Source organism: Parasteatoda tepidariorum, chromosome 2 (assembly GCF_043381705.1).
Source record: "Parasteatoda tepidariorum isolate YZ-2023 chromosome 2, CAS_Ptep_4.0, whole genome shotgun sequence".
NCBI lineage: Eukaryota > Metazoa > Arthropoda > Arachnida > Araneae > Theridiidae > Parasteatoda > Parasteatoda tepidariorum.
In genome coordinates this window covers 41,276,516-41,289,037 of record NC_092205.1, presented here as the reverse complement: position 1 = coordinate 41,289,037, position 12,522 = coordinate 41,276,516, and the positions used below count along the sequence as shown (strand labels likewise).

The 12,522-nt window shown below is 25.1% G+C and overlaps 2 protein-coding genes across 2 annotated transcripts in view; one reads left to right on the top strand and one right to left on the bottom strand.

Annotated features, from left to right (window-relative positions):
- LOC107442821 (UNC-79 domain-containing protein) overlaps window positions 1-1,441 on the bottom strand; it is a 72,734-nt gene extending 71,293 nt beyond the window's left edge. Inside the window, exons 1-2 of the mRNA XM_043042321.2 lie at window positions 1,167-1,441; window positions 1,026-1,074 (exon numbers count right to left, since the gene is read on the bottom strand). Coding sequence (XP_042898255.1) covers window positions 1,026-1,047 — 22 coding nt within the window. The 5' untranslated portion in view covers window positions 1,048-1,074; window positions 1,167-1,441. The remainder of the gene's footprint in view (window positions 1-1,025; window positions 1,075-1,166) is intronic.
- A 20-nt stretch (window positions 1,442-1,461) lies between these two features.
- LOC107442819 (transcription factor IIEbeta) lies at window positions 1,462-9,850 on the top strand. The gene is made up of 8 exons (XM_016056476.4): window positions 1,462-1,627; window positions 3,244-3,416; window positions 3,577-3,653; window positions 3,911-4,018; window positions 4,917-5,102; window positions 6,826-6,922; window positions 9,088-9,203; window positions 9,671-9,850. The coding sequence occupies exons 2-8, from the start codon at window positions 3,272-3,274 to the stop codon at window positions 9,773-9,775; spliced, it is 834 nt and encodes a 277-aa protein (XP_015911962.1). The 5' UTR covers window positions 1,462-1,627; window positions 3,244-3,271; the 3' UTR covers window positions 9,776-9,850.
- The last annotated feature ends 2,672 nt before the right edge of the window (window positions 9,851-12,522 follow it).

Genomic DNA, 12,522 nt, shown 5'->3' with positions numbered 1-12,522 from the left:
TAACAGTTATTACTACGATGAATTATTTTTTCTGCAAGCGAAGGAAGGTATTAACAAAAGGATACTTTGCCTATTGTAACATCATTAGAGAGATTCTATCTCAGTCAAATACATCTGAGCAGATATCTATTGAGCAAGATATTGCAGCAATAAAAATTAATATTAGGTCGATTCTGCAACATAGGGCTCCCTCTGAATCCATTCAACTTTTGAAAAGTAAATAATCCTTTGACGATTGACTTTTCAAATAATTCAATTCGTAGATTTCGCATCAAACAAACTTAAGAAGAAAAAAAAGGAGGGAATATCTCTATTCTTCTTTTATGATTAAAACCGATTAAACTTTTTTGTCTGTTCTGCCCTATGTTAGAAAACTTTTTATTTGAAGTTGCTGTTTTTCAAAAATAAATAATCATAAGAAAAATTTATCATCCGCAAAAACAAGAAATAATTGTACGCAAAGGGATGTATTTTGTCGGTTGAATAATACATGGGAAAGATTTTACGTCAGTTAAAATGCATCTGAGCAGAAATTTTTGAACAAAATATTGCAACATTAAAAATCAATGTTAGTTAAAATATGTATATAATAATATTCCATAACATGTACACCATGTAAGATTTTCTTAAAACCATAAGTATGAGTTATGAATAATTATAACAACAATAAGCCGCAAGAATAATTTTCAATGAATAAGAGGGCCCCAGTGCATATCTGCAAGATAAGGTACATGTTTTTAACTTTTCCATGCTTCCTGTATCTAAAAACAGCTGATTATGTGGATCATGTAACTATCAGATAAGATGCATCTTATTTTAAAATTAGGAATACTAACAATGATTTTTATAATATTTTGAAAAGATTAAAAACATATGGAACATCATAAACCTCATTTGAACAAAAAAAGATTAAACAGTATTCAACATCATTTATTATAAAAATCAAAAAAGTCCAACTTCTCTTTAATTCATAAGATAATATGAAATTAATTCTTTAATTCATAAAATAATATAAAATCACTTACATGCCGCAGCTCTAGTTCCCATTTTCAGATATTATTGTATTTGACATCTCTAAATAAAAGAGAGTGTGAACTATTAATATACGGAAAACAATTCACGATTTATTAAAATAAAAAGGAAAACGAAACAATCTCTCGACCTACATGGCATTTCAACTTTATTTATTTTGTCACATCTTTCATACAAATAATTAATTTATATTTTCTCCTCTTCATGCGATGCATTTTTATCTGCAATGCAGTGGACTAAGGAAGAGCAAGAGCAAAATTCGATTCCGGATGAAGAAATTGAAAAATAAAAATAAGAAAAATTCTGTGTACTTCTTTCTGTGTTTTAGAACATTTCAAGCATGCTTTTGAACCATCTGATTTAAGTTAACATTTTAGCGCCTCTCGGCCACCTCACCTTTTTTGTTAGTAAACTGTAACCGTACAAAATGACAATGTTTTGTTTATTTTCCAATTTTCATCGACGTTGTTGTATGTTTTTACAATTTTTTGTTTAAATGAAGCCAAAAATACCTGAAAAATAGACTTAGGGTGTAGAAAAAAAGATTATCTGCAAGACTTATCCTTTTAAGCTTTTTTTAAAGCTGAAATATTGTGTAAGGCAACATTATTATCATTAATTATTTTGTCCTTATTACTGTCGATTAAATGTATTTTATTTGTAAATATTTTACTAAATATTATATGTATTTTTGTCCCCCTTGCTGTTTTAAAAATATATTGAGTAATGGCACTGCGCGTGATCTATTGTAATAGTATTTTTAAATAATAATTTTATTTGCACTAATGCTCGTACTTCCTAGATCAAATAAAAAAATATCATTTTTCCATTCATTTTTTAATCACCAATGTAGTGCTTTTTTTCAGTTCTTAAAAGTTCTACTTTGTCGATATTTTTTAAGGTTGTTGATTCCAGATCAATGTAATTGCTATAAAGCTAAAATGCTTCAGCTCTGCTAAAGTACACTTGCTTTTATTCTTTCTTTGTTTTATTTTTTATACATTACAGTATTTAAACTGTTTGGGGGAGCATCCTTTATTTTATTTTACACAGTTTTTGAAAAAATTCCTTTTTTTAGGATTGGCAAATTACAAGTTGCCTCACTATCAGAACTTGACAACTGCTTCACTTTTTTGCAGTTTGAGTTTAATCAAAAGGAATATTTGCACTGATTATTGTGTGCTTCTCACAATTTAGCTGTTCCTGGATTATTTTTTTTTTCTAATACATTTTTTGTTCAATGATCTTCTATGAAAGCATTGAAAATGAAACTCTATGTTCTCAACTAATTTTCAAATTAATTATTCAAAATATTATTAATTAATATTTTGAATATTAATATTTTGAATATTAATATTTCGAATTAATAATTCAAATGAAAGAATTTTATTTCTTCATAGTACTCTGCTGGTAAAATGATTTTCTTTCAACATCTACATCTTTTTCCTGTTTTTTTTTTTTTTTTTGTCTAATTTATTTATTATTGTTACTTATATTCCATTTTATGTTTTTTTCAACTTCTGAATTTTTCGTTAATAAAAAGATATATAATTTGTTTTCCACTTAAAGTTGCTATTCTTAAAAATAATTAATTTTCTTTAAAAAAAAATGTAGAAACTTTAGGATTCAGATCAAATTTACCAGTTTTGATTTTTATTTAACAAAACAAGTGAAGATATATTTTTAAAAATTAATCAAATAAAACAAATTATGTGTAAAAACAAGTCGCTTAAAAGTTCTGTCAAAGTTTATTTTTCCAAAGACTGAAGTATGTTTTTTTTTTTTTTTTTTTTTTTTTTTTTTCATTTAATTTAAAAAGTATCCTCTTCTTGAGTTCTTGCACAGTTTACAATAATGTTAACATATCTGTTTAAACTATCTAATTTTAATGGCTTTAAAAAATGTAATATTTCAAGTTATTAGAATGGCCTGTAACTTACCATTTATCAGAATGCACAGAAAAGAAATTTAAAATGCTTATATATGATTCACAGTTAAAAGAAAATTTTGCCAGCCTTATGTAAATTTATGTTTAATAACTAATGTATAAGTGAAACTAATTAACTTATTTTAACTAATGTTTAAGTGAAAGGAAATATATGGAATATTTTATTTAAGTTTATTTCTATTCAGTGTTGATGCATAAAATGGCAAAAATTATAAATTAGGAAGCAATGTTAAAAGTAATATTATATGACTTTTAAATTTTAGGATTTTGAAAACTATTTTTGTTGTAAAAATGGACCCTGCCTTGTTAAGAGAGAGAGAAGCTTTTAAGAAACGAGCTCTCTCCAATCCAGTTGTTGAAAACAAAAAGAAAGATACTGGTGATCCACCACCAAAGAAAAAGCAGAAGTCAGCTCCTCAACCTCGACAGCAAAAAGGTATCTAAGTTTTCTATCATACAAAGAATTAAGCATACAAAAAATTCAAATTTTTTTTTAAATAATATTTTTGTTTTAATTTGCTTTTTTGAATATTTTGTTACTATTTTGGATTTTTATTTTACTAATGTTTCCTTTTTTCTCTCTCCTTCTTTTTCAGATTTTAACTATAAAACCTATGGTGGAAGTTCACAAAACAATTTTGGAATACTTGCTAAGATTGTGAAGCATATGAAAGTAAGCTATTTTATTCTACTCTTAAACTGCTCAACATTTTATTATTTCTCAAAGGTGATTTTGCTTTATTTTTCATTTCAATTGTATATTCTAATTTTTAAATTTTTCTTATTTTTTATATTTAATAGCTTCTGATAAGTTTCTGGCTTGTAACGTTTGTTGTATCTTGAAATTTTATTTTTATCTTGCATTTTTCACTCTTTAGTCAGTTAAAAGTCTGCTTTAAAATTTTTATATTTTTCATTCTCTTTTTTTAGACAAGACATTTAAGTGGTGATACTTACCCTCTCAGCCTTGAAGAAATTCTCGATGAAACTAATCAGCTAGATATAGGAATTCGTCAGAAAAATTGGTTGATGAATGAAGTATAAATTTTTAAATATAATATTATTTATTGAATAATAGTATTATGTAGGTAATCTGTATTTTGATGGGATGAACATGTGTAAAGGTGTTTTGCTTTTTGCAATAACATAAAGTCACAGGGAAAGGCAACAAATGATAATAATAATAAATTTTTAAAAATTAGGAATTTTAATCTTTATGAACAGTGTTGATACATGTGTTTCAATTTTGCACATATTTTCATGGTCATGATTAATACTGGTTCATTGATTATTATTTTATCTTTTTTTTTACCCTGTACCGAAAACGAGTGTTTATCCTATATAATAAAATAAAAAGTATGTGGTTTTGTAGAGTAAATATTATAATATTAATAGCTAAATATTTAGAGAGGTAATAAATAATTAGTGATTAATTATGACTAGCTTTTATTCATTCAGATTTTTTTACACTAAATTGGTTTTAATTTGGAAAAAAATCTATTAATTTTAAGAATTTCTTATCCAATAGTCCTGTACAAACGATTATTTAGCAAGAACTGTGAGTGTTATGTTTTTAACCAACAAAAAATTATTTCAACTTTGACTTTTATTTATCAAAGTTGCTGGAATGAATTTCATTTTAAATGATATTTTGAACTTATTTTAGACAAAAGGAGAAAGAGTTAGAATTCTGTATTTGCAATTATCTATTAAATATTTTTCTCTTTTTGGTATTTTGTGTGTTCTTACCTGTGCACAAATGACCAATAAAATGCTGAAAATTGTGAAATTATTTCAATTCCTTTCATTGTTCATTTATACAACTTAATGATTTAAAACTTCCATTGATTTTTAGTTCAATAATTTCTTTAGTTCATTCTTTTAAGGAGCATGTATTGCAAAATTATTTTTAAGACTTTTTTGTAATTTCTTTAAGGCCTTACAAAACAATCCTAAGCTGCAAGTTAATGCTGAAGGTAAATACCTTTTCAAGCCACCTTATAATATTAAAGATAAACGAGGACTTTTGAAACTTCTGGATAAGCATGATCAAAGAGGATTGGGAGGCATTTCCTTAGATGATATTGAAGAATCAATTCCTAATGTTGAAAAAGCATTAAAGGTAAAATCATAAAAAAAATTATTACTTTTTTTAACACGTTGTATATTGTAGATTCGTTGAATTTTGTCACCTATTTTCACTTTTAATTATTGAATTCTGCTTAATAAATTTTAAATATTCATTAATTATTGAAAATTGCTTCATTCTGCATTTATGAATTTTATTAAAATTTAGTACGATATACCACTAAGAATATTACAACTGAGTATGTATTAATACTCACTTAAAAACTAAGAGTACTTTTACTGAGGAAACGTAGAAAAATTTTATTAATACCATTATAGCTTTATTCCTAATGAACCATCTTTTAGTTTCACAAATACATAAATATTTTTCTGCTTCATTAGTTTTCAGTGACAAGAATGTAATTGTTGCTAAAAATGTGGTAAATTATTAAACTTTATCTTTTGCATTAACATTAAATTTGAATTGGTTTTATATCCTTCTTTTATTAATAATAATTGTATGTTCAACTAATAAACTTTATTTTAAGTTATGTTTACCCCCCCCCCAAAAAAAAAATACACTGCAAAAATTCCTTATAAATGTTATTAAAAAATTTATTAATAACTTTTTTTTCTGAGTCTGCATATCTACTTAAAATATTTTAATATGGCTGAACATTATTCTATACCCCGTGGCAGAATCGTGGCGACATTGGCGCAGAATGTTACCGAGTTCTTGCAGAAAGATTTTCCCTTAGGGAAGTAAAAAATATTGGTTTTCTTTCCTGCAGAAATTTTTGTTCTATGTATTTTATTTAGTTATTGCTATTAATGTCCACATAGTTTTTAAAATCCTATATCTTTAATTTTATATTATTTATTACAACAACTGAATTTCGAAATGAAAACACGCATTTAGTAACCCCTTTTCGAAGAATCCGATTCACATGATTTTGCCTTCAATCTTTTTTTGATTCGTTGCTATTATATATTTTTTTAATGTGCTGATTTACAAAATGTGAAAACTGAAATTATTAGTGTATTTTCCTCTTACAAAATGCGAGAATATCGGCCACAATATTAGAAAATTATTCGATTACATATTCAATTAAAAAAATTATATGTTATGCCAACCAATTTTTTTTTTTTTTTTTTTTTTTTGAAGTTGACATTTCTGTTACTTTGAATTAGTAACATGCATATTTGTTATTTTTTAAAGTATCTTGCAGAAAGATACTCTAGAGACATTAGAGAGGCATGTCGCAGTCCGAAAAAATTCTGCCACAGGGATTTTATGTTAAAGAAAAGTTGTATCCAATTCTTTATCTGTAGAGAATATTTTTTATATGATTTCCTTATTGTCATGAGAACTCTTCCTGTGATTTCCAAGTAATGAACTTGCCTGTTGAGAAATTGTTTCTTCACTCTGTAGAACTCTTGTTAGCTTGAGTTAACAAAGGAAAAAAGTTAATGTTGTAGCAACATTCTCTATTGGTTGAAATTGCATTAATTCTTAAACAATTCTTTATTTTTAATTGTTTTACCTTTTAATTAAAAAAATTAGAATATAATAATATGCGTTGCATAATAATATGCAAAAAGATTAATTTTCTCATATTAAGATGTAATGAATTTGCTTAGAATTTCTTTTAATGAATTGATGATTAAACTTAAATATCTTCTTCAACACTGATTTTTGCTGATGTGTACAGACCATTTTAAACTGCATGAAAATGTTAATTTAATATAATGACTGCAATCTTTTTTTTTCCCACCAGAGCTTAGGTGATAATATTATTCAGATAACTCAGCCTATGAATAAGAAAAAAGTCTTATTTTACAATGATAAATCAACACAGTTTACTGTGGATGAAGGTAAATATAATTATTTTGTGGTTATTGTTTTTTAAACTAACAGAAATTAATTTTTATTATTTATTGTATCCAATATCATGAAATCTGTATCAGCATTTAAAATTGTTATTGACTCTGAAATCTTTTAGATGGTGTTAAACATGTTGCATTTAAATTGTAAATTTTTCTAAAAGTTGCATTAAAAAGGTAGTTTTTTATTTCATAAAAAAGCAACAAAAAAATGTATTAATACAATTGGCCTTAAAAAATTTATTTCACAAATTCATTATCAAGGAACCTATATATTAGTATCACTTACTTTCTTAGTCGTAAATGTTTTTAAGAAGGCAAGTGACCAAAAATTGTATTAATGAGACAATAGATACTTAAAAAATTTATTTCACAAATTTATTATCATGGAGGCTATGTTTTTATTATATAGTTTATATGCCTCAATTTTCAAAAGAGTACCATGCCCTTTCTATCTGAGTTGTAAATGTTTTTAAAAATGGCATGGGACCAAAATTTGTATTAATGATACAATAGACACTTTAAAAAAAAATTCACAAATTTCCATTGTGGAACTTAAGTGAAAGTAGCAGTCAATAGTTTTTATTTTGATGAGAAAATAATATTACTAAAGTCATTCTAGTTTCAAATCTTACACAGTTTTTGAGAACTGGCATCCATCTTCTCAGATTTAAATAATTAGTAAACTTATAGATTTATTATGTTAATTTCAAAAAGATTAATATTATTGAGATTAATAAACAAGTTAAAGGTTACAGCCGAAACAGCTTTTATGCTGTCTGTCTAATTTTCACAAGTAAAGTTATAATTTTGACCTAGGGCCTTGATATTTTTTATCTTTTCTTCATGATACAAAAAAAAAGCTGCCATTTAAACTTAATTTCTCTTGAATAAGTTCATTGTAAATTTAGTAAAAAATGTCTATTGTACAATTTTTGATAAGCATAATTGAATAATTTCAATAGCTGATTTCCTGAAATGCACCCTTTTCAGTTTCAATCAAATTTTTGTATGAGAGAATTAAAAGACCATACTAAAAAATAAATTTTAGTATGAGGAGACTGTTTAGTTTTTTTTTTTTTTTTTAATTTAGGAGGGGACACAATGCTAAATTTTTCCAAACATAAATTTTTATGTCAGAGATAGTTTAAAACACATAATAAAAAAAATAAATTTTGATCAGCAATCTATGTGTATTTTTTTTTAAAAAAAAGATATATGAGAAGACACATGGCTAAATTTTTCCAAACATTAATTTTTAAATCTTTTACTTATAAACTATTACTATTATTAAGCAGTTCCTCAACGCTAATAATTTGTTGAATAATGTGTTTAAAATGTATGATGTATTTCTTGTTTGAATGAATAACAGTAATCAATATAGAAACCATTTGTAAGATAAGTTTCTATTTGTGTCACAGTTTAAAATGGTGCTATGCACTTGCTTCAAATGGCAAAAATGGGTTTTTTGCTTTGTTGAAAAAGTGACAGAAATTATAATTAGTTAATGGATGCTTAGTAAAATTCATTTTAAAAACATAACCCTTATTTTTATGAACTAAATACTTTTTACTGTACTCATGTCAATCTTTCAAATAATAATACCATTCACTTTGCATTTGGATTGCTATTTGTTTCTAAGAAATGGCTGTTGGTTGTTTTTATTTAAGTGAAAAAAATAATTTAAAATGTAATGATATCAAGAAACTTTATAAATTTATTTCAGATTTATTTAAGATAAGTGGTTTTTAATTATGTCAATTATTAAGATGGTATAATACATTTTGCTTTTAAGTTGAATTTTTTTCCCTCAAAATGGCAGTCTAAACATTTTTTTTTTCTTTTGCTAAAGAAAATGACCAGAAGTGTAATGATGCAATAATCACATAAGAAAAATTATGTTATAAGTACCATAATGAAATTTTTGTTTTTAAGACATAAGTAGTTTATACTTCTGTCAGTCTTTAAAGTGTGCCATATAAATTGCATTTAGATCTTTTCTAAAAATAGTTTTTATTTTGCTTTGTTATAAAAATTGATAACTTAAAAATTGATTTTAAATTTTACATGAAGGTAATTTTCTGTTTACAATAAAAAAAAAGTTTCTATTTTTTTCCTATATCCTATATTTAAGAATATATTTATATATATGTTAGAATTTCAAAAACTTTGGCGGAGTGTTGCTGTTGATGGTCTGGATGATGAAAAAATAGAAGAATATCTACAAAAACAAGGAATTACATCCATGCAAGATATGGGTGTTAAGAAAGTTGTAAGTAAAATATTTTACGTATTAAGTTAATTTTTTATACTCTTATGTCACTTTAATCCTTTAAATTAAAAAATGCACCATTTAACATTATTTTTACAAAATAATGAAATGTATGTTTATATTTTTATGTGAATTTTTCAAACTTAGATTATTTACTTTTTAGATATGTCATATATCTAAGTTATGTTTATAAATAGGTTTTATTAATTACACTTTCAATTATAGACTTGCTAAGCAGTCTCTTTTACGCAATCATCATTACTTTAAGTGATTTATATTAGAACAGTTTGACATCACATGAATCCTGATACCAAATATTATCAAATTGTATATAAAAAATTTCAATCTAGTTCATAATGTGACTATTATTACAAAATTATATTTTATTATTTATCTATTCTGTTGATTTTATCATTTTTATACAGTCATATTAGACTTGTTTTAAATTATGAACTTCTTTGTTTCAGACTCCTGTTCAAAAAAGAAAGAAGCAATCTAATAGAAACAGAAACTTTAAAAAGCTTAATCAACACATGAGTGACATTTTGGAAGATTATACTGATAAAAACTGACATTTTTTGATAGTTAAATTATGCATTCTATATTCTGTACATTATTACATGTTATTAAAATATTTATATTCATTCTTTTTGGTGATTTATGTTACTTGCACTCCAACTTAAGTCCCACTCACAATTTCAAATAATTGTTTCAGTTTTAGTGTCCTTAAGCTATATTAGACTCAAAATTCACGCAGAATCTTAAAAATCCACAATCCTCTAAAAATCTGTTATGTTTTTTTTTTTTTTAAATGTAAACATAAGATTCAATTTCCAGTTGTTAATAAAAAAATAATCCTATGCTGAAGGAAATCTTTCTTGTATTCAAAGGTTAAGTTTCATTTGAGAACAATAAATATTGTGTATTACAAGAAAGAGAAGAAAATCAGAAAAATAAATGATAACTTCAGAACTTAGCTACCTAACTTTAAAGAGCATAGAAATAATAATTAATTGATGTTTTTTTTTTTTTTTTTTGCTATAGAAAGTAAAGGGATAAAGAGGTATTTTTAAAGATGTATGTTTTTCTTCTATGTTGTAAAGTTTTAGAATGTTGGCTTCTTTTTCACTCTTTTATTGATCTTTATTTGTTCCTGTATATTATAGATGAAATCTGCTGATTAATGTTTTACTCTGTGTTTTCGTGACTTGGAGCTTTTAAATTTCATGCAGTTGTATATTTCCAATGAAAATACATTACTTTAAAAAATTTACTCTCTCCTGACATATTCTGAGAAAAATTCGAAATTTGGTAGGTTTTAAATGAATAATTTTTCATGCAATATACAGCAATTTCTGTTTTTTTTTTGTTTTTTTTTTTGAAAATTATGACAGGCCTTATATCCAGAAAATTATAACCTTTGAAAATTATGACAGTTTAAGGGTTTTCTTTTTTTACAAACTTTTGATTTTTTTTTTTTTTTTTTTTTTTTTTTTTGATTTTTTTTTTTTTATGGTGGACAGGTGATAAATTTTATTTGAGTGTACATGAGAAATCCAAATTCTATTTGTGTTGCTAATTCTTTCTTCTTCATCAATAAAAAAATGATTGATAAAAATACAAATTTGAAAAGCTTAGTAGATGCATCAAATAAGCAATATTTTCTTAGTGACTGTAATCAGGGTAAGAAGAAAATAAATTGATATCCAAACTATTTTATTATAGATTTATTTGAAGATGGGGTTAACAATTCTTTGCCTTATTTTATTGACCATTACCTAATTTGAAATAAAGATCATGAGCATACTCAAAAACAATTCTGTTATATTAAACATACCCATATCGATACTGCGACTTAATGTGATATTCCATGGTTAATAGATATCCTTACAAATAACGAGACATATTTATAGTTCCCTTCCAAGTAATATTTTTGACTATTACATCATCCATTCTGTTTAAATATTCTGACGTGGTGAAAATTTAAAATTTCTGTGCAAATCTTTCAGCAATCTGTGGGAATAGTTGATAAACATTTATAGCTTCGAAAAAATACACAATATCAAAATTTTTTTAAATGATTTTATGATCAACAAGATTGTGTGTTTCTCTAAGAATATCAAGTTGAAGGCAAGATAGTCTCATAGAGTTGATGAACTATTACATTAATCTGAATGTAGAATAATAATTATAACTACAATAGATTAAAAAATTATTTTTAAGAACATTTTTTTTATAATTAACATACAAAGAAACAGAATTTTTTATAAAAATCTGAATGGAGAGAAGAAAATTGCAAAAGTATTAAGGCACTGAACGCATCGCCTCGTTTACATAATCTCATAGAGTTGATGAACTATTACGTTATACGAATGTAGAATAATAATTATAACTACAAAAGATTGAAAAATTATTTTTAAGAACATTTTTTTATAATTAACATACAAAGAAACAGAATCGTAAGAGTATTAAAGCACTGAACGCATCGCCTCATTTACGAGTTGAACTGCAGATATGTCTCGCTATTTAAAGATTTCTTTTTTGGCTTAAAGATCATTATTGATTTATTTTCTTTCCTTTATCAAAAAAGGAACAAATTTATTTCAAAATTACTTCGATTGCATTTCTATTGTTTTAAACATCATTTATAGTTGTATATCATATATATATAGTACCACTCTGGAAAACTCATCAAAGCAACTTCTTATTATCCAATAATGCAAGACTCTCATGCTTCCTTATACAATGTGCCAAAGAAATTTCAACTCGCATGGAATGTTTTTTACAAATTCTAAAATAATGCTTTTTTTCCATTGATTTTACTGAATATGTGATAAATTGATAGAAAACAGAAAAAGAAAATAATATCTAAAACATTAAAGCAGAAAAAAATATTCTCATTTTTATCAGGTTCAGCTGACACAAAATTTAAAATCACACATGTCAATATTTATTCAGATAGAATAAAGTACTAGATTTTAATAATAATTTATAGGCCTTTTTTCTGACCAACTGGAACACTCAGTTTTCCTTTACTTCAGTTTCCAAAGGAGAAACATTCATATTTTTTAGAATATTCAACCATGATATTTTAATGGTTCTTTTCAATTTCAGTACTGATGAATATTGTTTTTGTTCTCATATGCGGCTTATAATACGATATTTAAATTTTTTTCTCTAGATTTATATAAAGATTCAGTGGAAGGAGTAATTAAAAATTGCAATATTTTTAGCTCAAAGCCATTATTTTATAGTCTTAGATATTTTTACATGCCAGCATAACCTTATTGGGAAACCAACTTCAGTCCACTTAATATTT